Raw genomic sequence first — 27,817 nt, 5'->3', positions numbered from 1 at the left:
AAACCAGCAGAAGTTTCTAAAAATCAGTTTGACTTGAATAACTCCAGTTTCATCTAATTTAATCCAATAAAAACGCTGCACATGTTTAAAGACGCCGTTTATCTTACAGGTGGGATGTACGGCTCATCGGGGGCACAGTGGTAGTTGGTCATGAGGGCGTGAAGCTGCAGGGAGTTGAGCTTGAAGCAAGTGTTATTGATGGTCTGCACATCCTGCATGGAGTATTTATCCATGGTCAGCAGGGTGGTGGCCTGGAAGGGGACACAAACACACATGTTGTAAATCAAACACATCTTATTGTTTTGAATGTAAACAGAGTGGCCACACGTGGTCGCAACGTTATCTGCAAGCACACGAAATGAGAGACTTCCGCGGTTGTGTTGACTGGCTGACTGTAGGCGAGGCGAGTGTTGTGAGACAGTAATAAGAATCTGATGACAGCTGTTGAGTTGTTTGCTTGTTTTGCCAGAGTCAGTCGAAGCTGATAAAGCAGAGTCCCAGAGAAGCACCTGAGCGGGGGTTTGGAGTGTTTGCCTCTTTACGATTTTTCATTTCAGGTTTACTATAACAGAGGATTATATTCCTTCTGGGCAAGAAGAGATCCTCCAGAAACTGCAAAGCTTCAAAGCATTTTTTCCTGGTTGCATTCATGCTGCTAAAAGGGATTGTAGTGATGTAATAGCCAGTCAGCGGTTGGTAGTCCAACTCCATGTCTTGTTGTGGTCTCTTAATTTCTTGTTTCAGCCTCTTCATTTTCTCTCTGAATTGCTGCAGTGTAGTAAACATCTACTCCCAAACTTCAGACTGCCGCAGCCAATTTAGAGATCCTGAAAACCTTCTGCAGCCCACCCAAACCTTCAATCCCAACTGCACACCGCACAAAAGGAAATGATTCCTTCCATGTGGATTCACTGACTCATTTTAATCTTAATTTTGATCACATTAACAGCTTTAGCTGATGGCCATATTTGTGCTCTCTGATTAAATAGACCACAGTTCAGGGTCAAGAATAGGCCAGAAACTGAAGGAAAACCTGTTATTTTTAAAATCACATTGAGATGTTTTTCAGTTCAGTTTCTTCTTCTTTTTTTTAAATTACAAATGGCTTCCTTCTGACTTCTTGCTGCAGTAACATCACAACCCACTTTTTTTGGAATCCCTGATGTCATAGCAAAAAATGGCCCATTGTTAGTCAGTTGTGCTGGTTTCAATCATTATGCAAATGTACCATTTATTAGACTTGGGAAACCTGCGGTCACCTGAGACAGTAGTCGTCACTTGAATGAGTAACAAAACATTTCTGTGACTGAAAAAGCAAAGTTGAGATAAACAGAATCAACTTTCTGGGAGTTGTCACTTCAAGACCCTCTTACTCTTCCACAGGAGCTACTCTGTAATAGTACTTTTACAGGTCTGCGTAATTCCCTAAAAACAGAAAATGGGACACAACCAACAAGTAAATCAGTCGAACATATTCTTTTTTTATCTTTTCAAAACCCTTTATAGTAATAAGAAAAAATTAAAATGGAGATATTTTAAAAAGATGCAACAAACCAATTAGTGTGACTGACAAAACTGAGGAAAATGCCTCTAAAACCTGTTTTAGCGACCATCTGCTCACACCCCTGCACAGACTCTTACTGTTTACCATCTTACCTGTACGATTCGGCTGAGGTGGCAGTCAGCAGCGAGCTCCAGACCCTGCTTCTCAGCCCAGGCCTCGATGTGGCTCAGCTGCTGCCGGAGGATGGCGCCCCAGTAGTGACAGCACAGCCCCGAGCCGGTATCTGTCACCAGCTTGTTGAACAGCCACATGTTGATGAAGTGGAAGAGCTGCGAGAAGAGCTGGATGGTGAGAGCGGCGTTGACCCGACACCGCCGCAGTAACGACATCGCCCCCGTCAGTGTGTGCAGGACGTCCTCTGAAAAGAGAAACCGGGACGTGAGAAAAAATCTTCCCCTCTAAGTCTTATATCCTGTTCAAGGTCATTCTGAGCCGTGTGAGGCTTGTTTTTTGAGATCACTCAGTAGAAATCCGGTTACATGCCCTTGTACTTTTGCTTCTGTGATAGGCGCACTTCTTCCAGTGTTAAAAAAAAAAAAATACAATCTTCCAGCTGGATTATAATTATCTTAATAAACTGACAGGAAGCCAAGTGGAGGAGTTTGTGATTGAAGGTTGTGTTTTTTTGGAAGAAAACTTTCAATACATATGTACAATATCCTCAGAAAAAAGACAAGCGCCTCCTGGTTTCACTCCTCACCTGATGCAACACTGTCTGACTTGAAAACTGTGGGCTTTTCAACCCGCAATGATCCTCTACATGAAATGTGAGTTAAGTATATGGACAGTTTCCAGGAGCTGTATGATCAGGTTATTAAAACCAGGCCTGTACGCAAACAAATACAGTGAACAACGATAGCTACAGAGTTCAATTTGGGCTTTCCTCCGAGTTTCTGGAGTCTGCTGAAAAATCTTGGGCTCCATGTTTGTGTAAATTCTTGACTTCAGAGAGTTTTGATAAAAAATAAAATTCTTCGAGTTTAAGGTGGCACTGCAGCTACTGACTCTGCAGAAAAGTAGATCCCAAATCAGAGAGACAGGTCCAAAGCATGTTTTTAAAAAAACAAAAAAACAAAACAAGACACCTGAGAGACCATTAGGAAATAAAAAAAATACTTTGTTCAGATTTTCTAATATATTCTTTCCAGTCTCACAAGGTCCAAAGGAACCTGAGAAAATTAATGCTAACAATTTCTAGATGTGTGCAACCTGTGAGTGTGGAATCATCTTAACATAAAACGGTGAAAACTCCGGCAAAACCTATAATGACATACGATTAACATGTCTTCATTTTAAAGGGCTAATCACCTAAATTAATTCAGAATTGTTGCTGTTAGTCATGAGCAGTCTTGGTTGCTTCCTGTGGTTGTGTGTTTGCACATTACCGATCTTTGGTCTCTGTGGATTATGCTCCTCAGGGTCATCGAGGAAGGCAGGCATGTAGTTGTTCAGATCGGCCTGGAGACAGTGGACCAGGTACCTGCAGCAACACGATACAGCTTGTTGCAACGTCATTCAACACTGTTCACATCAAAGGTCACCATCTGAACGTATTTTACACTTTCAGATGCTTTCAGAAACTTTAATGTGGGTTATCAGTGTGTTCATATATTTTCCATAATGCTTCTAAACCAAGTGAGAAGTTTAAATTACTGCTAACTGCCAGCGAATGTCATTTATACAGAAAGAATTGCAAGCCTATGTTTCTTATCACCCATTTTATACTAACAAGTTACTTTAATAAGGATTTCATTACATTATTGGATGGACACTTTGGACTGCATATAAAAGACAGCGCATGCTCACAGGGGGTTGTATGATCGTTGGGGTTTCTCTCTATGATCGTGGGTCTTGTCTTTATAATATAAAGCCCCTTGAGGTGACTGTTTTCTTTTGGTGCTATATTAATAAAACTGAACTAAAATTTGAGGTAGATTCTCGCTCTGCTTATTTCACATGTATAAATGTGGAAACAGGAGGACAAAGGAGGGGGGAACAACTAAGCTGTAGTGCCTCTTCACCTCACTGTGCAATACCTTTTGTGCAATACTTTTGTAAATAGTCAACAGTGCAATAGACCTCAATACTTGAAATGTGCAATTCACTTGTATTTTTATTTTTTATTCCTATTTATCCCCTTTGTATATTTTATTTATATTGTCTCTCTCTCTCTCTATATATATATATATATATATATATATATATATATATATATATATATATATATATATATATATATATATATATATATATATATATATATATATATATATATATATATATATATATATATACACACACACACACACACACACACACACAGGGCTCGCAAAATCGCTAGCCCGACGTCCCGGGGCTAGCGATTTTTCCAGTCGGGCTACAAAAATCTATCTCTGCCCTGCCCGTCCGGCTATTGTAGGAAGGAAAAATATATGTCAATGCTTTTGCATTCTTTCGGAAATGTAGCTGGGTAATTATGTCATTGGCATCGGTGAGCCACTGTCAATATGTGACATATTGAAATCGCGTTTGAATTTGCGCTTGTTTTTTGCTTTCACTTTGCAATCGCGCGAACTGTGTATAGAGAGCGACAGTACTGATTGGTGAGTGATGATAATTTGTGCACCAATTCCTCTGACATCGTCTTATCAATCGTTAGCTTACTATGCAAACATGACAAGTGAAATCTCCCGCAGCAAGCTTAAACATATGAGAGGTTGATCGCGCAGAGAATCGCTGACCGTTATGTGTGTGTGTGTAAAAGCAGCAGGATATATATTTTAGTTCTGCTGAGCCAAATAAGAGAGGTCAGGGTGAAAAAGTGACCGCCAAAGAAAAGCTTACCACAAACCGGAAAAGTTATGACAAATCAGACTATAAGGCAAAAAGAAAGTGCAGCTTTATGGTTTCATGGACAAAAGAATTTCTGTGGCTGCAATATGACGAGCAATATGACGAGCTAAATAACCGGGGCTGCACATAAGTGGTCCGCAGGTGCGCATTCGCTGTCAAAAAAAAAAAAAAAAAAACGCGCACAAGATATGAAGTTGCAACGCGTGTTTGCATACATAAGATTTTCTGGAGGAGGATAGACATTTGTTTAAAACTCTTAAAGATGTCGAAGAAGCTCCTTTAAGCAATTACTTTGGTGTTCCTCTACCTCCAAAGAAATGTCAGAAGGAGTCCGAACCACAAAAGAAGCGCGTATTCTCGGAAAAGTGGTTGCAGGAGGTGAGCTGGCTTCAAACAAATGATGAACGCACAGAGATGTGGTGCGGAATGTGCCGTGAAAATCCCACTCTAGCGGACAAAAACAGTGCTTTTTATATGGACGCAAACGCGCGTTGCAACTTCTTATCTGGTGCGCGTCTTTTATTTTGACAGCGAATGCGCACATGCGGACCACTTATGTGCACCCGTGTAAATAACATAATGTTCTGCCGGGTGTGTTGTTGGAGTCGACAAGGGCCTTTGTTACTGGGACCAGTCATTTTAAGAAATGCCCCCATTAGAACCCATGAGAAATGCAAGAAATGCATTATTGCTCAGTCTGCAATATCTTTCCCAGAACAAACACCAATTGCAAATAACATACTAAAAATAAACCTGAAAAATCTGTTTAGAACAGCGTACTATGTTGCAAAGAGTGAACTACCACTGGCAAAATTTAGCAGTCTTTGCAAACTTCAAAAAGCAAATGGCCTAGATCTTGGTTCCACTTGCCTCTTACCCGTGACTTCAGCGGAAATTTCAAATTCAGGATCTGACACAGACTGATTCATGTCCTACACAGTTCTTACAAGTTCATAGAAATTTCTGTTCAATTAGAACCAAGTATTTGAGTTGATGATTGTAATTTTTATACAATGTTGTAATTTGTTTTTCAACAATTTTTTGATTAATGTTTTGTTTCCTTTACAATATTATACTTTAATGTATAATATTGTAAAGGAAACAAAACATCAATCAAAAAATTGCTCTCTTTTTTATTCGGGCTACGTAAATTTATTTTGGGCTACCAAAAACTGAAGAGTCCCTGCCCGAAGGGCTACCAGGGATTTTGAAATTTTGAGAGCCCTGATATATATATATATATATATATATATATAAAAATATTCTGTAACTCTGTAACTTCTGTCGGTGCTGTGCTTTTTTGGAAATCGAATTTCCCAGAGGAACCCACCCGAGGGATTAATAAAGTTCTATCTTATCTTATCTTATCTTAAATTTAAGTCCACCAACATCATCATCACCTCTCATTCATTTTGACTGGGGCAACATTATTAACTGGATGCACTCATTTGTTTTTAGGACAAAGTAATGCACTGCTCACTTGGATCAACCCCATTAACCTGCATTCCTTCTAATGGCCAGCAGTGGGCGACTCCTGCAGCTAGAAAAGATAACAGCTTCCTCCCCCTGTGACCCTAGGAAACACTTTTGTGGTGAGTTTACGGGTATTTATTTGATCTCTTATTGAATTAATAATCAACATTTTGTAAACTGCAGTTTCTGTTAAGAGTCACAAAGACGAAAACACTGATGCTTCGCAAAGGGAAGGCATTAACCTGTCTGCATCATCACAATGGCTATATCTTTGTTCACAGTTTATTATCTACACCCACACCCACATCCACAAACACAAACTGACTTGAAGGCCATCTGGACCAGATGGGCGAGGATGTCCTGGGCGTCCAGCGTAATGCGACTCAGGTCTCGGTCCTGTTTGATGAAATTGAGCAGCTCGGACGCATTGGCCATCCAGAAAGCCAGTGCTCCCGCGATGTTCTTCTGCTTCTGTAATGCACCAATCACAACCACACACAAAGAAGAAAAACATGGTAGAAGTTGTTAGAGTAGAAGTGTCCAGGGAAGACTCAAGGGTAAAAATTAAAAAAAAGAAGGGAGGAGGACAGAGGGGTTTCTGTTTGAGTGACAGCAAGAAGGAGCAGCTGTTACTTTAAGGGATAGACTCATGCCTCGCCCACCCCTCCCTCTAAGCCAACCGGGTGTCGAGAAGAAGAGTGGTCATCACTTTCAGATCGGTGAACACAAACAAAGTGTCGTGAGCTCTGTGATAGTTTTGTTTTACACAAGAGTGACCTCTCCTTTTCTCTCCCATTCATCAGATCGACAGACACCGGCCATCTTAGTTCACAGTTTAAATCATGACGAAGCTCGATGTCTGAGGAGCTGATTGGTTAAAATCCCCACTGCTCAGAGAGAGAGAGGATTGTGCAAAGCTTGGTCCCTTGCATTCATCTATCCCCACCTTTGAAAAACAAATGAAAACAGAACAAAGAAAAGAAAATAATAATAATATCAATAATAATAATAATAATAATAATAACAATAATAACCCTTCATTCAGAACAGCCAGACAATGAGAGATGGAGCCAAGTGCATCCACAATGAAACACAGATGGATGGCTGAACACGTTAAATGAACATCCAAACAGACAAATGAAGCAGACGAGGTGGAGCAGGTCAGAGGGACGCGACTTGTCTCTCATCCACACCGTCGAGTAGAAGAAGCAAGATGTGAGGTCACAACAAAAAAACAAAACAAAAAAATGGATGCCAGAGTTAAAGACTGAGCAATGATGGAGAGAAGTGGATGCTTTGGTTTTTGTTCTGTTTTTGTTTTGTTTTTTTTCTTTGGTGTGTTTGTTTTTTAGTACCAGGCAGGTCCAGGAAGCTGAATGGAATTAGTCAAGTTGATGTTGCTGTTGTTGCTTAGTTTTCCAGCTGTGGGGTAGGATGCATTATTACGGCGGTATTTTACATCATCTCTGTTAGAATGGAGAAAAAGAAGCAGCAGCAACAATGAAGGGCTGGTCAAAAAGAAACAAAGCATAGAGAGAGAAGAAGAAAGTAGGACAGGGAGAGAGAAGTGGGGGCAGAGATTAATAGAGGAAAGCCGAGGGGTTGATGAGGTTGGTGATGTGATTTTACGTCACCAGTGCTTAAATGTTATCTGATTCGCCTTAATTAAAATGTGTTGGCTTTTTTTTTTTTTTTTTACCCAGTTGGTCTGGAGTCGAGGTTTCAGGTAAAGAAATAATTTAACATACGAGCTTCGATCAAAAAGATCTTCAAATCCATGCGCACTGTTATCCTGATCATCACTCTGTGGAAGTCTCGCTTCGACCACGAACACCAAACAAACAACTTTCAAGCTAAGGATCATCACCGAGCTGAGCATTTAACCATCGTGTCCATGCCCCTTCATGCAATAACGTTAATGTTCACATTTCCACTCACTCAGACTGAAATCAGCTGGCAGTAGCACAGCGCAAAAAAAAAAAAGACCCATCATGCACGTAGAGGAAGCTTTGCAATGCAATAACAACTTATTTGTTTCCTTAGTACATAGAATGAGATTACTGAACCACCTACAGTGATGCATAACAGAAAAATGTATGTTGACTGCAGCTCACTGTCTCCAACTTTGTGACATGAACAACAATCTGAAAAACAGAAGCTGTCCTAAAGCAGTCCAGAGGTGCACAACGAGACAAACTCTGACGCAAAACTAACAATGTTAGAGATATGGTGTAGGTAACCATAAACCGCAACCTGATGTGCACCTCACTAGAAATACAACTACGCATCACGTTGATGCAGCTCGCAACGACTGTGACTCTCCTCCATGGTTATTAAAGTTAACTAAAAATAGGTGTGACCAAAATGTAATTAACTAAAATAAAAATTATAAACAGACCTGGGGAAAAACAAACTAGGAAAAAATGATAGCAAGAAATTTGCTTAGTTTTTGTATTGTTTGTCTATAAGACTGAGTCAACCGCTTTCCAAAAGTTTGGCTTCTTTTTTTTCTTCTTTTTTTTTTTAAATACCTGAAATACCTGTACTTTACCGCTGATATAAATCTCATAATAATAACTAAAAAGCCAAAAACTAACTCTTAAATTAATAAAATTAAACTAAAACAAAATATTTTTAAATAAAATGAAACTGAAACAAGAAAACCTCACTACAGAAACTGCCTGAAAATTAACAGCAAAAAGTCTAAACTAAATAAAAATGACTACAATAATGCATTTTTTGCTATTTCCATTTTCAAATCCAGTGAATAGGTTTGAAAAACATCAAAACACCCATAACTAGTGTTTTGGGAGTGACTGCACAAGAACGGAGACACACCATGCACACATATAAACGCCGACCACGAGTCGGTCACTTAAACAGGCTTTATGTCGATTCAACACAGAAGTATTTATTTATCTTTCTTTACTTAATAGTTACAATGTAATACTAACATTATAATAATAATAATAATAATAATAATAATAATAATAATAATAATAATAATAACAACAACAACCATTTTTTCTGTTGCTATTGGGAGTAATAAATCAACCTACACTGAGAACAATACTATAATCCAGTAGTATTTTGTCACCATGGCAAACGTGATCGACTGTTTTATTTCCTCTGCAATATGTTCCTGAAAAACAGCTCTGAAAACTGTGGATAATACAGTAAAAGTATTGAGTTGCAAAGCTCTTGGCATTGCTAATCTGTGCAGCTCACATTAACAGTAGCGAGTACAGAATATAAGGTGCACTGCACAATTAATATTACCCACATCACCCACCCCAAGAAAATGAGACAAAGAGAGAGCATCAGAGCCAGGGAGAGAGAGGTAGACGAGTCTTTAGCAGCCGTATCATGATGTGCTATCCTACCTGATCCCCTTCAGCAATCTCCTGGATGGAAGGAAGAGGAAGAGGAGGAGGAGGAAGAGGACACGTTCACAGGACAGAGAGAAAACACGTCAACGGCTACAGTATGGACAGCTATGTGACACACAGATACACTTTGACACACACGATGATTATGGTTTACAATGTAAAGCCATCCTCAAAAAAGTGAAGTGATGGAGGTCAGCTGGAAAAGAAAAAATGTTAAAGAAAACACTGCAAAAGTGAACGAGGTATACAATGTTTTATATTTTACAACTAAAAGCTGCATAAAATGTTTGAAGCACACTATTGTAACCGCACTCTAACAAGGATTAAATATTAGAGAGTGCGAGCACTGTTATTGGCGAGGAACATCCCAAAGAGATGCTCCAAAAATATCCTGATCTGCTGGATTAGTGTCTCGTATGCAATGATTAATGTTCAGATGATAACTGAAAACGCGCGCGCGCACACACACACACACACACACACACACACACACACACACACACGCAGTTTATAAGCAAGCTTCCCACATCTCTCAGTCTGTAGCTAAAGATAGTTTTCCTGAAACTCTATAAAGCTGAACTCCTACTACACAGACTGAAATAGTCTTACAGTCTTGTGTGTGAATTTGTGAGTCTGTGCTTGTGTTTTAGAACTTTTCTGCATGCCAAAGACAATGAATAGCTTGCTGCAGGCTAAACAAATAAAAGCAGTAATGGCTTTACTGGAAGCTGGAGGCTTTAAAAGAAACATGTAGGTGTTTATGTGTTTACTTTTCCCCTCCTAAGATCCTCTGCTTCATATGTGGCATCGTGCTCCCACCTAACCCAGCAAGGATCACTTTTATCTTTTATTTTGTACAGTAACTTTAGTTAAGCAATGCAAAATCTTAACTTCATGCTATAAATATTTTATAGAGTATACACCAGGCCTCGAGGGCCGGTGTCCTGCAGCATTTAGATCTCACCCTGGGTCAGCACACCTGAATCAATCATTACCAGGCCTCTGGAGAACTTCAAGACATGTTGAGGAGGTAATTTAGCCATTTAGATCAGCTGTGTTGGATCAAGGACACATCTAAAACCTGCAGGACACCGGCCCTTGAGGCCTGAAGTTCCCCACACCTGTTTAGGACATGAAACTGATCGATGTGATGTGTCTAAATCAATTTACAGAACATTTGAACACGGATTTCTTTTCTGTGAAGGGATCGCAACTAGAAGATGAGCTTGCCATCAAAGTATAGGTAAAAAGATTTCATAATCTATAACTTGTGCCCAGCTATCTATCCCACATTGCGATATGACGCTTGTGAAACTTGGAGTATCAAAATTGGTTTAAAAACCGCTTAAATATGAGGTACTGAAGTTGCTGGGAAAACGAGAAAGAATTTCTGGCTGTTTTTAACGTGGCCCAGAGTTAACAAAAAGTTTCAACAGATGGTGAAAGTCTTAATCCTTTTTCATATTTCCATACAGACTGTTTCAATTAAAACCAGGCATTTTTAGCATGTTTATTAAAACTTCTTGCAGATGTTTGTCTTAACGCAATATTGAACACAGATACCTCTATGTAGTTTTATTTAGAGGAGGAGATCTCGAAAAAGTCTTTAAAAATTACTGTTTTGACACCGCCTCCCTCCCCTACAAAAAACGGCTATAAGACCGGCATCAAACTTGACATTTTAAGTAACAGTAGCTCCATGTTGAGTCACAACAGGCTTCACATCTCGAGTGTAACACTGAGTGATGGACAAACAGAATCGAAAGCACAACTGTGGAGAAAAGCTGCTAGACACAAACACAGACACAAACACACACACACACACACACAGCTTACAACAACTACAAATGTAGTTTTGTAAGAACACCGCTGAGCGTCACCTAATATTCGACAAAAGCAGGAGGAGCATGAGAACGAGATAACGTGCAAATTAATCGATGATTTGATTCGACTGCTTTTAAAAATTACAGTGAAAAGACTTTTAAAAGACGCATTACTGACCTGGATGACTCCTTCCATCATGCTCACCATCTTGTTGACGATGGCGATGACCTTGTGCGTCCTCTCTGACGGCGACATGTCGGGCCGGTAGGTGGGCGACAAGACGTAGCGGCAGGCCATGTACAGGACGTACGTGGGCGAGAGTTTGAAGTGAACCGTGGAGCTGTTGGTGTAGTTGATGATGGCAGAGAGGAAGGTGTCTTCAGCTGGATGGACACAGAGAGAATACATTCGATAAAATCTTTGCGGCAGCCGCTGTTTGTCAGAGGACGTAACAGATTTCACGTGATTAATTAATAATTAATTAATAAACATGCAGCTTAAGTAATCCCCCACAAACTAAACTCATGGTTATGGTCACGTGTATGGGTGAGACAACGAAGTCTGACGCAGAAAGGGTGAGTTGGGTTATGAAAACATGAATTAAAGGCTTCTTAGACACCAAAACAATGGAGAACTGAACTGATGACTACAGAGCATTTTTACTTCCAGCCACTTTATCGTAGTCCTACAGTAGAAAACACCGGAAATGTGTTAAAGAGGCAAGCAGGAGTTTTATTTGTTTCCTGTGTTTTCATTCAGCATTTCATTCAGATACTCCTTGTGTTGTCAGTTCATTCAGCAACTGGTTCCTGGCTTTATTCATTCATCTGTTATTTATTCTGTTTCCATCCATCCAGTTGTTGTTTTTTTGTTTGTTTGTTTTAACCCACTCAGCCATTCATTGATGAATTCATTCATGGATTCTCATTTTATTCTTTTTTTATCTGGTTTCGTTTTGCTTTCATCAGTCGTTTTTCTTTTCCCCACTGTGTTGACTGATAAATAAAACTTAACTTTTCTGAATTGTCTATTTTTTAATATAACAATAACAATAATAACAATAACAATAATAATATTCATTTGTTTATTAGACTTCTAGTTTACTATTCAATTCATTCATGTTTTTATTCATCTATTTTGGCTTTCATTCATTTATTCCTGCCCCTTCTGACAACAATCTCCACCTGTTTAACTCTTTCACTATAGCTGATTTTTTTTTTTATTATTTCATGGAATAACAGCTCATCATTATAGCTGATAATAGTAATTAATGAATGCAAAGGTTTTATATATCATCTCTCATTAAAAACTGTATGTAAAGGCAGAAATGACTGCACACAATAAATCAAACTGCATGTTCGAAGTGTCGGCCCACACCGCCTCTGAGCTGTGGGAAGCAGTTTGTATCAGTCGCTTTGGCGGTGCAGATATTGGCTGCACATGCGTGTCATGTTGAAAACACCAATGAAACCAGCTGCCTCACTTTAGAGTCATTCGGTTTTAACTCGATGCCAAACTAGTGGCAGCTGCACTTTAGCAGCTACAACACTCCATATGAAAACCTGAAGATGAGACTACTGCACCTTTTCTGCCTCTTACAGCACATGGTTAGGCTCCCTGAGGACTGTGGGGTATGAGAGTCTCCACCACTTTATGACCAAAAACCATCTTTTGCCTGGAAAACAGATGATCTCACACACGGTGCCAAATATACTGTAGCACTGTCAGAGCGTGCACGCTGATAGACTCGGGCCCGGAGCAGAAGAAGAGTCAATAAACGGAAGACAAAGCAAACGGCTCGAAGCGTTCGTGGCTACAAAAAGCGTGGGAAACGAAACGTTGCACTGCCGTCTGGAACTCAATTATCATGAATTTAACATCCAACAGCAACAAAGAGTTCTGAAATCATCTAATAAAGGATTCACTAGAGACATTAGAAAATTAAATGCCGGGGATTAGGACAACTCAGTCCAGCTCTAAGGTTCCCTCCACACCGGCAGACAAAAAGGAGAACTTTCATTTTATTACTTTATTAAACAGGAATGCACAGCTCGAACACGGCTCAGAAAAACGCAGAGATGGAAATCATGAAGCTTAATATTAATCTCTGTAATGTACTCTGACATGTAAAGGCAGAAACACCCCGATGTAGCAGTTTTCATACATGCACCACAGCACCAAACTTCTCCACCGTTCAAGGTGCACGAGAGAACAATAAAAACCCTTTGAGGCCAGTCATGAAATGGTCTTCAACCTGCCAGCTTCACAGAAAAAGTTCCACAGGAATAAGTTCCTGGGTTTGAATCCAGTCTTTTCCGTTCTGTATGGAGCCTGCATGTTCTCCCTGTGTCTGCATGGGTTCTGTCTGGGAACTCCAGCTTCCACCAACAGTTCAAAAACATGCATGGGGTAAGGGTTAATTGGTGATTATAAATTGATTGTAGTTCCCAAGGGTCTCCTCCCAGATAAACATGCCCCCAAAACCTCCAGCGGCGTTGTTACAAGACGACGAAAAACATCCTGAGATATCTGCCTTTCAACCCAGAGAGGGCACTTCACAGTCTCACATTTGGAGGTGTCGACCTCCAATGCTGAAGATCACACTCTGATAAATCAAATAAAACCACATTGGCTTCAAAAAGCAGCGATGGAGAGTCGCCTTCACCCCGGCTGCACCCGCAGATCTTGTTCAAGAATATCACAAGCAGGCTCAGAAACGAGGAGCAAAAACCACTGAACGTGCTTGACTTTGTGCCACAACGTCAAATAGGATTTTAATGATTATAATGGCTTTCAGCCTTTCATCGCTGCAGGTCGGCGAGGTGAGAGAAAACGTGAAAAGCCTCTGAACTGCCTGCATTAACCATGATACCGTTATTGAGCAGCACTACTTCCAGCGCAATCAGGTCAGGTTTGTCGGTCCAGGACGTTACGACGGGAACTGAAAGGGTTCAATAGTTTCCAGCTATTGACTGTGTCACTGACACAGTGAGGTGAATGAAGAGGCAGAAAGTGATGCGCGAACACTCACAGTTGTCTCTGAACTCGATGCTGGCTGGAAGAGTCAGCTCTGTTCTGTCTGCTGAAATATCCTGAGACCTGATGAGACAGATTCAAACCATGAGGAGAGGAGATCCATACAGAGGGGAGAAAAAGGATAAGCATGAGGATCAAGAGAATCCAGGGTATTGGAGGAAACCATGTCTGACCTGCTGTCCTGCTGCTCTCCTCTGATCATGGGTTTGACCATTCCTCTCTCCATGTCCAGCTTTCCTGAGCTCTGAAAACACACAGAGAAAAAAAGAAGCTTCAATTCAACTTAACATACGGAAATTTGTCCCTTATTATATTTTAAAGATACTGGCTACAGTCCTACGAGGCTTAAATGCAGCGTGGGGAAACAAATCAAAGTTATGGTGTCATGGAGTTTTGTCTGGGAAAGCCGACAATGGTGACTTGGGTCAGATTTATTGGCAGAACTACTACAGCAAAAGCAACATGACAACCCTTTTTCCACTTTTCATCAAGTTTTTGTTTCTTTGTATTGAGTTTGACATTTAAAAAACGTTTTGCTGCTTCTCCAGAGCTTTTGCAGTTAGTCAAACCAATAATCAAATGACAAAATTAATCTGTGGCTTTGATCAGATTTTTAAATAATCTGAATTAAACTTCTTTGGAGTTAAATGTTAGATGAAATGCACTCAAGAAGATCTGCAAATCAACACCGATAATCAACAAAAGACTTAATTATTTTTGGAAAACCCATGAGAGTCATTTTTCTCCTTTTTGTCATCAGCAGCTCTCTCGCGGACGATTGTGGAATCATTGTGTTTTTATAATATTTATAATATGTGCATAGTCTTTACCTTTGAAAATAAAACACCTTAAGATGTGTCATGATTAGTCACTCTATAAATGACATTTAACTGCAAAGAAATTTGAAAGATACTGATAAATACCACTGGTGTGCATAATTATCATAATAAGATTGGCTCCATATTTTTAAATCTGTGAATTCTTCTACCACGACTAGTTACTGTAGTAGTTTTGTTCCCCCTCGCAAAAATAAGGCTTAAATAGTAGGTGGGTGGAGCTTCTGTGCTCGCTGTGACAGCTGTGCACCTGTGTTGACAATAGTTGAGATAAGGCATCATACAGAGCAGGGGGAAAAGAAACTGTCAAAATTGGCATGTTTAGAGCAGCCTGAACAGCGATGACTTGAACATAAACTAACGTCATTATTTGAAACCAACTTTAAAAGGAGAATCCACCACAGAAGCAGTGCAGTAAACAAAAATATGATGATGCCCGACTTTCAGCCAGTCTGCTTAATAAAAGTTCAGACAGATAAAACATAAAAATATTAACAGCATAGTGTTTAAGTGTTTGAGAGCAGAAAGCAGAGCAGAGAGAATTTTGAATGGAATAAAGTATATACACGAAAATGAGTGGGTGTTTCTTTTTCTGTCTGTGTGCATGTGTGTGTTACCTTGCTGGTAGGCAGGGCTCCTCCACTGTGGACGTCTCCGTGAAGGTCGAAGGTGGTTTCTGGTACGCTGCTTCAGCGGGGAGACACAGACATTCAGAGGTTCAGATGACGAACTGCGCTCTCCACAGCTGACTTTTCATTACTGACGTCGACAAGAGCGCAGACTTAAATCCAGACACACACACGCTCGCTTATCTAACTCACCGTCACAGAGGAGAGCGATGGGCGTGAGAGGCAGTAAAATACTCGCTGATATTTGCACACAGATAGCTCGCTTTATGCATGCACACTCTTACATAACAGTCTAATTAGTTATAGAGAAGCCACGCCACGAGTCCTAACTCACAGCAACGCCAGGATGTCGTGTCGTGTCGTGTCTGTGTGTGTGTGTGTGTGTGTGTGTGTGTGAGACAGCAGAATAAAGAGCACAGCACAAACACAAAGCATCAGTGCTTCATGTCATTGACACGGAGATCTCCATCACGCACACAATAAACAAAAGCAGCCAAACAAGGTTAAACCATTACCAGCATCAACATAGACAGAGAAAGTAGACTGATTGTTTTTTTCTTTCTTAAACTAAATTTCTAATCAAATGAAGTACATTACAAACAAACTCATAACTCCAGTAAAAACAGATAAAATATTAAAATCTTTCTGATGCTGCCGTTTTCAGCTTTTGAAAACAGATTCTAACATCTTTAACAAGATGGTCCCAAATCCCAGCGTGGGAATCAATGACAGGTGTCATGTGATCTCAGAAACCAGACAGTCATGTGAATCAGGCTCAAAGCCACAACCTCCGCAGCTGGAAAATAAATACTATGTAGATGTGCCAAAGACTGCAATTCCTCTAACAGCCACCTGGGACTGGCTTCAAATGCGAGTCGAACCCCACAGGCTCCCACGTCACTGCATTAAAAAGCATGTTTTAGCCTCCACAGATAGGCTTTCCCTTTCACAAACTCTGTTTTAAAGTGCAGACCATTTAATAAGCTTGTGCTTCAGTTCTGGTCTGTTAATTAGCACCAAGGAAGGCTTTCTGTGTGTTTTAGCTGTACTGTACAATAGCTGGAGAGAGCCACTGTGATGCCACCTGTTTGTTAGTTTTATGAAGCCTCAAAATGAGTGTTTTCACTATCAGTTTTTTGAAACCAGATGCGGTGAACGAGGTGTGGATCTGACTGTGAAACCACACACATATCCTGGATAACCCTGGAAAAGCCTCAGGATGACTATAACTTACAAAATGCACTCAGTGTTTGACAAAAATAAGGCCTCATGCATTAAAGTAATGAAAAAATGTTTACAGAGTTCTTGGAGATAGGAAGGTGAGAGTCAACTTAGACTTCTATACGACCAGAAACCCTCTGCAATCAGAGGAGTTGAGTCCTGTTGGCCATTAAAAAGAATGAAGGTGTAATTTTTCAATCTTTGTCCATCTTTATACCGGCTGTGGATGCAGCTTTCTAACCAATAAGGCTGCTATTATTTGATAACTCAGCTGGGCCCACCATCTCACCCTGCCATCCTTGCATGTCTTCCAAGACGCCATCATTTTAAATGGTCACTTTCAATTCAATTTTATTTATATAGTCGCCTCAAGGCACTTCATCTTGCAAGGTAAAGACCCTACAATAGTACAGAAAAACCCCAACAATCAAATGATCCCTTTTAAACAAGCAGTTGATGACAGTGGGAAGGAAAAAACAAAACGCTCTTTTAAGAGGAAGAAACCTTCAAGAGAACCAAGACTGCGTCATAGCAGTATGAGCACACAGCAATAGCATCTGCCTTTTCTGGCAGTCTCTACTCTGACAGAAAATTCAAAACAAACACACCACAGTGCTGCTTAACCTTGCGCCCGCTCACTAACAGTCTTCTTGCAACTCGCCTCATTTCTCTGTTTAGAAAGCGTACTATTGTAATCCTGCATCTGTGCCACACTTCTGTCAGCTGCTAACAAGTCAAACATGCAGACCAAAAAAGGCTGTTATCATGATATAAAACATGAAAAACAGTGTTTAAAATGTGAATCTGCCGTGTCATGCGTACTGAGATTACAGCACAAGGATCTGATAACGATTTATTTAAAATGATCTCAAATTAAACATGATACAGATTAAAGTTCCTTTTAAGGCTTCTGGCTGGTTTCATTCATGTTTTTCTCTCACTCACTGACAGTGAATACAGATGAAGTTAAGAGGGAGCAGATTATCAAAGGATCAAACACTCATTCCCTTACAAGATCATCTGAACCACGCCAAAAAAGAATCCTCGCCAAACTACTGCAGTAATTGGCCTAAACATTATGATGAGTCCTCAGCTTGACTGTGGCTAGGTATCCTGGTATGTTTGTGCAGCAGGACACTGGAAAGCAGCCCAGAAAACCACAGAGATCCACATCCACAACTTCTCCTTTTCTGAGCTGCACAAAATGATCCCTGGTCTTAATATAACTCCTCAGTGTTCTCATTTCTCGTAACATCATTTCACAATGCCTCCAACTGAGCTGACAACTGAAAAAGTTCCCAAAGGAGCTGATCAATAACAAAAAATCTAATAAAATGACCAAAGTATTATTTGAACCATTGAGAAATCTGATTATACAGGTGTACTTCTTGCTTATATAGAAAAATAAAAATGGGTTTTCTTTTGGGGCAAGGTCAATATTCACACATTTTCTGTAACTCCTGGGGGAAATATGGACCTCTTTAACTTACAAAAAATCCACTATATCCATGACCCGGAAGCTAATTTCATCTTCCTCATGTTTGTATCTGGACAGGCAGAACCGGCTAAATGCAGCTGCCTATCGTTAAAACCATCAATAGTAAGAATGAACTATGCGATTTATGCTATATCCTATAGCTAGAAATTACAAATGTTAATGCACGATGTTTAACTCTTTAAAAATAAAAAAATAAAAAAAAACACACACATTAAAAATGTATTTAAAGCCTGTAAAAAAAAAAAAAAAAAGATTTTTGGCTTCTATTGATAAATTCTCCCTTTATAACACCTCTACACTGGGTAAAACTCATCCAATGAGACTCTACCAAGTCTTAAACTTAAGGGCAGAATTTGAATCGGCAGACATAGACAGCTGTAGTTGACCTGCGCTGATCTGAACCATGCCTGTGCTCCTGGAGCCCTTTAGAGCATTTTTAATGGAAATGTCTGACAAATATAATGTATTGCTGTTTGGGACAGGCTGAGCAAGAGATTTATGACTCTTGAGCAGCAAAAGTACCAACATTAAGACTGTATATAAAAGACCAAGTGGCTACTTTGATCTTATATATACAGTCTGTGGACTTCATTCATCCCGAGTCTTCTTTTTTTTAAGCTGAAGTATTTTATTGTCACATTTTGCTGCTGACATGTGGAGCACTGTGAGCTGTATTTTCGTATTAAACATGAATTTTGAGGTCTTCTTCTATAGCTGAGGTTACTAATCAAAATCACCTGATGGGAGTTTCTAACTGGAATGCAAACCTGTGTCAAAGCCTCTGAGGAACATGTTGTGAAAGCAGTCACAGCCCACAGCTAAATACAGGATTAGCTCTCTTTTAAAACGCTGCACTGATGTATAATTTTGTGTTTGCTCAGCAAGCGCTCAAACCTAACAAACCAGCTCTTAAACACATAAAAAAAAAAAAAACACTCCCAGGCTGGTGGATTAAATTCAGCCAAGCAAAAATGTTATGCTCATTTTACTCCAAAATAATTTTAAGGTTTATTTCATCTGAAGGCAAAGCTTACAGAGGCAAACTTTACACTCTAGATTGTTAAAAAACTAATTTAAATGTGTTCATGACCTTGTGAGCTTTAGAAAATACTGAGCACATGCTTATGAAAGAGTGCTACAAAAGATAAAGGACAATTTCTTGAATCATTTGTAGAAACTAATTCATGCAGAAACACACCCACAGTTGTGAGTTAGTGTTTTGGGTACTTACAGACTTCCTTCTTTCTCTCTTCCTTTCAGTGTTAGTCGTCCATTAAAGACTTTTAAGTTGTTTCTCCTTTCCTTCACTGATCCCTAACTTTCTCACACTCTCCTTTCTCTTCTTATCTTGTATGCCCTCCGTCTTTCTCCCGTTAGTGTGTGAAACTCCAGCGAGGAGGAGGCCACACCCAACATCATGTTGATCAGATTAGAGGGCAGCCTGCCTGCCGTAACCCCAGACCTCCGCTCTTCCTCTCATTTCCCTGCTCTCCCCATCCCAGACTCCCTCCTCCCACTTTTCCTTCCCTTCATCTCTGCTTCCGCCTGCCAACTCCAAACCTCACCCTCCCTTCATTTACAATAACACCCTATTCTTTCTTTACTGTTGGTAGGCTTCGGGAAACTGTGTGTACAGACATTGAAGAAGGAGGGATAGTAAGAAGAATGGATGTCCGTAAGTTTGAGGTGAAAACTTTGCATTCAGACACCCACAAACCCTTTTCCCATTCCTCACCCAGACTTGTGTCTGCCTCTCGGCATGGCCGGTTCTCTCTTCCCTCCCTGGTCGAACATCGGGTCCACGAATTTGAAGACGTGGGCAGAACCGAACTGGATGGTGGAGCCAGAACGCAACACAGTCGTCTCGATAATGCGCTGCCCGTCTACAAATGTGTCTGCGTCAGGGCCGTGCGGCGTCACAGTCACCATGCCTTCGCTGTGCATGAGGTTGCAGTGGTGGGGCAGAATCCCCGGACCAAGCAGCTGAAGACAAACACAGCAAGTATATCAGCTATATAAGCAGCATCAGGCTAAAACTCCACTTTTAAGCTGTAAGTCGGGCTGGCTTCTGGCAAAATAAATAAATAAATAACTCTTCTGCAGTCAGTTTCACTTGACTTCAAGCTCCCATTAGAGCTGTGCACCGTTTCCCCTCTCTATCAGCTTAAACACCCTTGCTGTTTAGTTTAACTCGAGCCAGGACGGCCAAGTAAAAGTATCATAAATTAACCTTGGAATGATCATCAGCTGCCTGATGCTGACCTTGTCTCTGGATTTTCACCTGATCGACTTTCAAACAACAGTTAGCTGCAGCTGCTCAAGTGTAATGGCCCTTATGGTCAAAAACCTCCACTGGTCAGCATCTCACTCCACCAGCTACACCTCTTTGCTTTTCATTTGAATCATATCTAAAGACAGCTTTTTAAACTGCAGTAACGTCATGATGTTTGCACAGTTAATTCAACACCGTGTGTGTGTGTGTAAGGGAACACTGAGTGTGAGGGAACTCCACAGGGTTTGCATCAGTGCTCGGATGCACTGGCATCAAAACTTGGCAGCATGTGAGCTCTTCCCAAATACTGAAAGCTTTAGAAAGACAGAAATCTTAATTTAAAATTGCAATGTAGTACTTTTTTTAAAAAGAGAAAAATTCTAGCATTAATATGTGCAGTTTATATAGTGCAGTATTCTACAGTCTGTATTGGAATTTTTTGTATTTTAATGGGGTGTTTACCTGGATGGCGCCGTCGTCTGTGCAGTCTGAGCCGACCTCAGTGATGCTGTGCTGAAGCCGATACAGCTTGGGTTTGTCCCGAGAGTCTGAGCCGTCTGAACACACACACACACACACACGTTCAGATTTAGAAACCAGGTAAGGCTGCACTCACATCACATTTTAAAGAAACGGCATACAGGTTCACTACACAAACTCACACATACACATACACTGATTGACTGAAATCCCAGTCAATCAATTCAGCATTACTACAGTACAGAGTCAATACATAGTGACATATGGAGAGCTGTGCATTATGCACTGCTAATGTGGCACAGAGTGTGGGGGTTTTGGTGGGGCTGCAGTGCAGTTATTGATATTAGTAAGTAGGGGTTTAGTAAAAGCAAAGCAGGGCATTAGTTCAGTGAAGGGAAAGGGATAAAATGTTGGCTGCTGTGGGGGGTTGGGGGGGGGGGGGGGGGGTGAAAGGGTATCAGAAAAAAACCCACATATAACCATCTTCTAAAAATAATACTGTAGTCAAAAGGTAGCTAATATAACAGATCTCCGTAGATTAGAAGGTTCTGCTATACCGACTCGGTTTTGTTTTTTCCATCAATTCTGTGCCAGTTAAAGGTTTAAGGACGGTAATCACGAGGAGCCGAGGGCGTACTTTCACTTTCTTTAGACCCTCAGTCATTTTTTTCCCCTTTCTCTCTCTATTTTATTCATTTATAACTTTTCATATTGCAACAGTTATTCATTGTTTTGTGACTGATGCCATTATCATCATTATTTTGAATTTGAAATTAATTAATTAGAGATTAGATGCTAACACATTATGTTCATCTACGTGATTGTTGAATTAAGTTGAATAGGAGCCACCCTTGCATATTAGTTTGTTTTTTTAGAATATTTGGATCTAATTTATTTGGCATTCTAATGGCTCAGTGACACGAGTAGATATATGACGGCTAACTGTCTGCAACTAAAAGGATGAAAAACCAAACAAAAACACGGTGGCTGATAAACGCGTTTAATTTCCTTCCCTTTTGGCAGCTTAATGAACGCGCTGCAGAAACCAGATGCCTGATTGCGACCGCACAGAGCCCCTTGCAAAGGCAACCTGATTATTAGCAGGTTTGCATCTAATTTATTAACACAGAGACTGCCAACATGTTGCAATCAGTCAGAGTTGGTCCACAACAATGAACACAACGTCTCTGCATCATGGCTCTTTAACATCGACCCAATATTATAATCCTACATAATATCAAGGTTCCTCCATCCTTTAACAGTGAAATTCAACATCCTGCTGCAACTATGGCACTATTTGTGAATAATTCCTAAATTCATGTTTCACATCTATGAGGTTTTGGTTGAAAGTAACAGTATATAGCTGCCTAATGACCATTGAATTTGCAGTAACAGTGACAGCAGACCGACTCCATCTTTTTGCCATTTTATCAAAGCTACTTTGAAGACACAGCTGATGGTCATCTTTGAGTGCTGCAAGATCATGAGGTCACACGGTTGCAACTGCAGTCTACAGACACCATTTTTCACAGTGTGGCATTATGCTCGATTTAGACTTCTGGTGTGAAATATAGATGCCAGTGATGGTTGCAGCCTCTAGCATTCCGTTTTACCTGTGCAGGCTGCACTGGCAGTGACATGTGGTTACATTTCTATGCAGGTGGACTTCAGGTAACATCGAACATTATGGTGCAGGATTTCAGAAAGATTTTCAGTTACGACTATTTTACAGGTAGATTTAACACAGAAGTATAATTCCCATGTTTTGACTTCTTCAGTCTTTCAGTCAGTTATGAGGTAACTCACTAGAAACGTCACTTCGATTATTATCAGTTCATTTGTGAGCTTTTAGCAACTGGTGAAATAAATTGATTTAGTAGTTTCGTGTACCCTTCAAATAAAATGAATGTCAATCTGCAAAAATGCTTCCAAAAAGGTCTCAGTTTTCCCTGCGATTGGCTGGATATAATGTTAAATCCTATTTCTTATCAAAACTTTATATCCTAAAATGTATTTAAGCTGTTATTGACTGTTTTTAATGCCGATACAGAAAGTATTAAATAACTCATGTAAAATGTAAATAAATTGTTTAAATCACTTTTTCCTAACCTCTCTGTTCAGTACTAGTGCCTAAATCACATCTAAAACATGTATCAGGGCTGTTTGACCACTATTGGCCAAATGAGTTGACCCCACCAACAGACACACAGGTGCGGCAGAGTTTTACCTTCGTGGTGCCGATAGGCGTAGTAGGCATAGTGATTCCCTCGCCCTAGGCAGGCAGGCAGGCACGGAGGTAGGAGGAGACATGCACAGGCCCCACACACGCACACACACACACACACACGCATACGCACCATGCCATAAAGAAGGTGGGAAAGAAAACAGACAAATAGCAGAGGGTGAAAATGCAGCAAGGAAGGGAAAAAAAATACCTTGTTAACCCGTTAATTGCATGGAAAGCAGGCAAACACACACACACACACACACACAATATTTTAAAAGGGCTCTCACTGTCTACATTTGTCTTAGTGTCCAAATTTTAAATGAATTAAACAAAGCAGTGTGTAGATGACAACGCACACTGCAAGTAAATTGTAAATTCTAGTTTACAGAGTATGTATCTTAAAACAGGTCATAACAAAAAAGATCTTCCCAACAGTTTAACCACTGATCCAAACAAGTATGCATTTTGGTGACATTATGTTGCCTGCCCTGACTTTGAGGTGAAAGCATCTTTATCTGTTTAAACGTGTTATTTTTGGTGACTTTGTGGTTTATTTCTCACCTCACGTGTTTTTAGGATCAAACTTGAGCTTAATGGTCTGCTTTTTTAAAGTGTCAAATTTTGGTTTTAGTTTAAAATCCAAGAGCAGACAGAGTGGTGTTCATTCAATCAGGTGGTGCCGTAAAGGCTGTAAAATGGGGAGAGCACCCAAATAGTCGTCTATTGTGATGCTTTATAGGGGCTCGCCTACGCCCCACAGTCAGCTTTGCCCTCTGCTCGTCATATCTGGCTTCATAAAGCTTAGATGGTAACACAATTGTCAGCTTGAGGCTGAGACATCCCTTATGTCCATATTTTAAATACAATCTATGAAGAAAACGCACTGAGAGGTATGCTTGTGGTTATAGGACTTCCCTCAGTAGCCCGGACATCACTTAAATACTGGAAAGTCATTTAAAAGTAAAAAATTACAACAAATTTCTTTTTATCTTAAGCCTTCTACAGGGTAACCTCAGTGTTTTCTTTAATAGAAGTGGATTAAAGTCCAGTTAATTAACACACACACTCTCTCTCTCTCCTCACACAGACACACACACTTTGCCAAGCAGCTGTTATTTAGACAAGCCACCAAATCAATTTCCCATCCTGGCAATCTTCCACAGTCAGTGACCCGTCAACCTTACAGTAGATGAAGTAGACGTGTTAGTACATTCCTGGATAGGGCCCACTGGTGAGCCAATATCATTCCAGCACCACAGTTCAAACCAGTTCAAGTGCCAATAAGAATTGGGTTCACCAACGGGTCTGATAGGTTAATGGCATGATAGGAAGAATGACAAAAAGGCCAATAAAGAAAGAGAGGGATCAGTAGCAGGAAACAAGCTGTTAGGGTTGTGTCATATTTAACAGGACATGGGTATGTTTCTCCAAAATGCCCTTCGAAAGGCTCTCAAAACAAATAATCTGGGGTTTTATGTACTGCATTCCAGCTGTTATTACACCACTGTAACTTACCTCTTACAGTACGAGTGGTCTCTGTCCTGTATACTCTTACATCAGTAAGAAACTTCCTATAATTCACCAAATGAAGCTTTTTCATAGTAAGTTTAACCTTTTTGCTCTTTAAATCATCTTCATCATAAATAAATATGATAAAGACTTTGATGTGGCTGTTAAGATTAGGACAGGTTTTCCCCCTTTGAAGAATAATAATAATAATAATAATAATAATAATAATAATAATAATGATGATGATGATGATGATGAAGAGATTCATTATACATGAGTGGTCTAAAAGAGTGATCTCAGCTGCTGTGACTGAGGACAGACACATTTTTGTTCTAACAACACCTACATATAACTCTTACCGATCTCTGTCTGATAACTTTACACTTTAACCTCAAGAACTGCCAGATGTTTCCCCAATAAAGAATTATCTTATGTTAGAAACCCTTCAGGCAGGTATAACCTCAGTGCAACAAGCATAAAGGAGAAGATCTAAAGTCCAAGTCTTTTTTATTCTGTGACTTCTCACAGTGCACTCGTGTGTTTTGGAAACTTTAATTCATATTAAAAGCTACAGCTCTTTCTGATGGGGGGATAAAAGAAAGTCAAGCAGCTGTAGCACGCGCCAACATCTCCAGCTATTTTTAAGAGCTCTCTGCAGCTTTCAGTGATCGTTAACCGCCCGCAGTGGTTTTTACACACTGACAAAATGCTGCAGTGGCAGGAACAGAAACCACAACACAGCTGAAAGTGGTGAGAAGATGTGGGAGCAATAATGTAGCCGCATTATAATGTGCTTCATTCACCTCGGCAGGGAACACGAAGACAGACTCACCTTTGACCAAACCTGAGTGTTTTTTAATGCAGCTACACTGCAACCTGTTGGTCACTGTTTGCCATTACAACAACAAATAAAAAAATAAAAATAAAAAAAAGCTGCTTCCGCTGGTGCTGTCACTTGTAATGCCTACCGACACTGACAGCAAAGATGAAGGGTCGCATATGATAGTGTTGTGGTCCTACCTGGGCTCAACTCCACTAGATAAGGCAGTTTCTCAGGAGGCAGCGAGCTGTCCTTCCCTCTGAGGCCCTTGTCATCCACTTTCCTTCCCTTCCTCCCCTGGTAGTCCGGAGGTCTCTTCTTCAACTGGAACACTAATGCCCCTGAAAATGAGGAAGACTAAATTTTACTACCTGTACGCAGTAGAGATTCCACAGGTTAATATACAGTAAGAAGATCAATGGTCAAAGAAAAATTACATTTAAAATAAACATTTAAAAAAAAAAATCTGTAATTTCAGTAAACCAGCAGCAGGGGGCAATAGTGACCAAGAAGCGAGGGGACAAGTGCCTGAGTGTGTCTTTTACCTCTATCAGCAGGCCAGTCCCTGAAGATCTGCAGTGGACACTCATTATCGTCCAGAATCACCTCCTTGCCCGACTTATCATCTTGCTGCAAATAAAAGGAGACAAACACCAAATCAATTCAAAGTTTATTCACATTTCATGCAGCTGTGCTTATTATTGGACTTATTAAACAACATGTTATAACATCTCCAGATGTTGCAGTTTAGAAATTGGTTGTTTTCCCATGTCCACATGGTCCATAATCCCCATTAACTAGTTTTCCAAGACACAATATAAAGAAAAGACGTCAGCCACTAATCCTGTTTTTCCACATCACACCGTCTAAAAATGCGTGCTGACCTGCAGCTTGTACTGGTTCAGTTTGCAGCTCAGTGGAGAGCAGATGCATTAGCGGATGAATTAGACCCTCAAGTCTGAGGCCCTGGTATTCAGTAAGAGATGGGTTGTTTTGAGGAAGCGCTACTGTCTCAAGTGGAGCATCTCAAGTACCTTAGGATGATGTTCACAAGTGGGGGAACAATGGAAAGTGGGAGAGCGACAAGTGGGCTTCTACAGCATCTGCAGTACTGCTAAGTTCTGGTGAGCTAAGGGGCATAGGGTTTAATTAACTGGCAGGGCTATGCTCTTACCATAACCTGTGGCTATGGGTTGTACCAGAAGAAAAAGATCATAAATACAGGCTGTAAAACTTTGTTTCCACTGAATGCTGTCTGGATTCAGACTACACAATAGGGCTGGGCGATATATCCAGTTTTTTAAAAATATCGATATATTTTCATACGCGATATAAGATGTGACAATATCGTTTATATCGATATAGTCTATGTTACGTTATAATTATACTTGTGGAGCCGCAGGTTTGCCTCTCTTTCGTCCACTTTTGTCTCTACGAAACGTTACTCGGCCTCGCCTCCCCCATAGCTTCACCTGCAGGCAATGACAAGATGAAAGCGGAAAATCTCCGTTAGCGAGTTACCGCGGATCGTCCCGTGCGTGGGGCTGGACGGCGTCAACGTGTTAGCGAGCTAACCACGCTAACGAGCTAACCGCGCTAACGACATGCAGCCCGGAGGAGCTGCACGGCCTAAAATCCGTTCATTTTCTCAAAACTCGACAGTGCGCCTTATGTATGAATTCTGGTTGTGCTTACTGACCGCGAACCGATTTTATGTGGTACACAGCGCTCAGCAATCTGTCAAAAAAATTTTAATATGACTTTGCTAAGCTACGGAGCTGCACCGCTTGATGGATTGTCGGAGGATTACGGCTACCGAGGAGCTTCGCGGAGTGATACGTACTGTGCTTCAACGTAATATTACCGTACTGTGTGTGTATAAGGACCACAAATGGCACCTGTTCAGAGACGTGGTGAGCAGTGAAATCTGTCTCTTTGTTATTATGCTCAGCGTCTATTAGTTTACAATTTGACTGCACAATTGTGAGCTTTTTGTTATGCACAAAAACAACATTGTTTTATTTTATTTATGGACCATGATTATTTAATAAATGCTGATAATTTATTTTTAAGTAATTTCTTCATGTACATCTACGCTGTATGTAAATAAAAGTGCCCGTGTGACATCTGGGACACAGTGTGACTAAGAACTCTTTTTGTTCTTAACTTATGGCTTTAAAAAAAAA

General features: G+C 40.4%; 1 protein-coding gene across 10 annotated transcripts in view; it reads right to left on the bottom strand.

The window, feature by feature from the left end:
* The window catches only part of afdna (afadin, adherens junction formation factor a), a 122,770-nt gene that overhangs the window by 44,569 nt on the left and 50,384 nt on the right, over positions 1-27,817 (bottom strand). For 6 of the 10 annotated variants that reach the window (XM_085381913.1, XM_085381914.1, XM_085381912.1 and 3 more), the window contains exons 7-19: positions 26,177-26,261; positions 25,832-25,972; positions 21,058-21,152; positions 20,059-20,306; positions 15,593-15,662; positions 14,313-14,383; positions 14,135-14,202; positions 11,281-11,486; positions 9,274-9,294; positions 6,216-6,361; positions 2,950-3,044; positions 1,657-1,922; positions 108-251 (exon numbers count right to left, since the gene is read on the bottom strand). In XM_085381913.1, coding sequence (XP_085238039.1) covers positions 108-251; positions 1,657-1,922; positions 2,950-3,044; positions 6,216-6,361; positions 9,274-9,294; positions 11,281-11,486; positions 14,135-14,202; positions 14,313-14,383; positions 15,593-15,662; positions 20,059-20,306; positions 21,058-21,152; positions 25,832-25,972; positions 26,177-26,261 — 1,656 coding nt within the window. The remainder of the gene's footprint in view (positions 1-107; positions 252-1,656; positions 1,923-2,949; positions 3,045-6,215; positions 6,362-9,273; positions 9,295-11,280; positions 11,487-14,134; positions 14,203-14,312; positions 14,384-15,592; positions 15,663-20,058; positions 20,307-21,057; positions 21,153-25,831; positions 25,973-26,176; positions 26,262-27,817) is intronic. The other 4 variants (XM_085381916.1, XM_085381921.1, XM_085381920.1 and 1 more) reach the window with 2 other exon arrangements.

The sequence above is a fragment of the Rhamphochromis longiceps genome, linkage group LG15 (assembly GCF_057381845.1).
Source record: "Rhamphochromis longiceps isolate RC_006_pf linkage group LG15, R_longiceps_female_GT1.1, whole genome shotgun sequence".
NCBI lineage: Eukaryota > Metazoa > Chordata > Actinopteri > Cichliformes > Cichlidae > Rhamphochromis > Rhamphochromis longiceps.
This window is presented reverse-complemented; position numbering and strand designations above follow the sequence as displayed.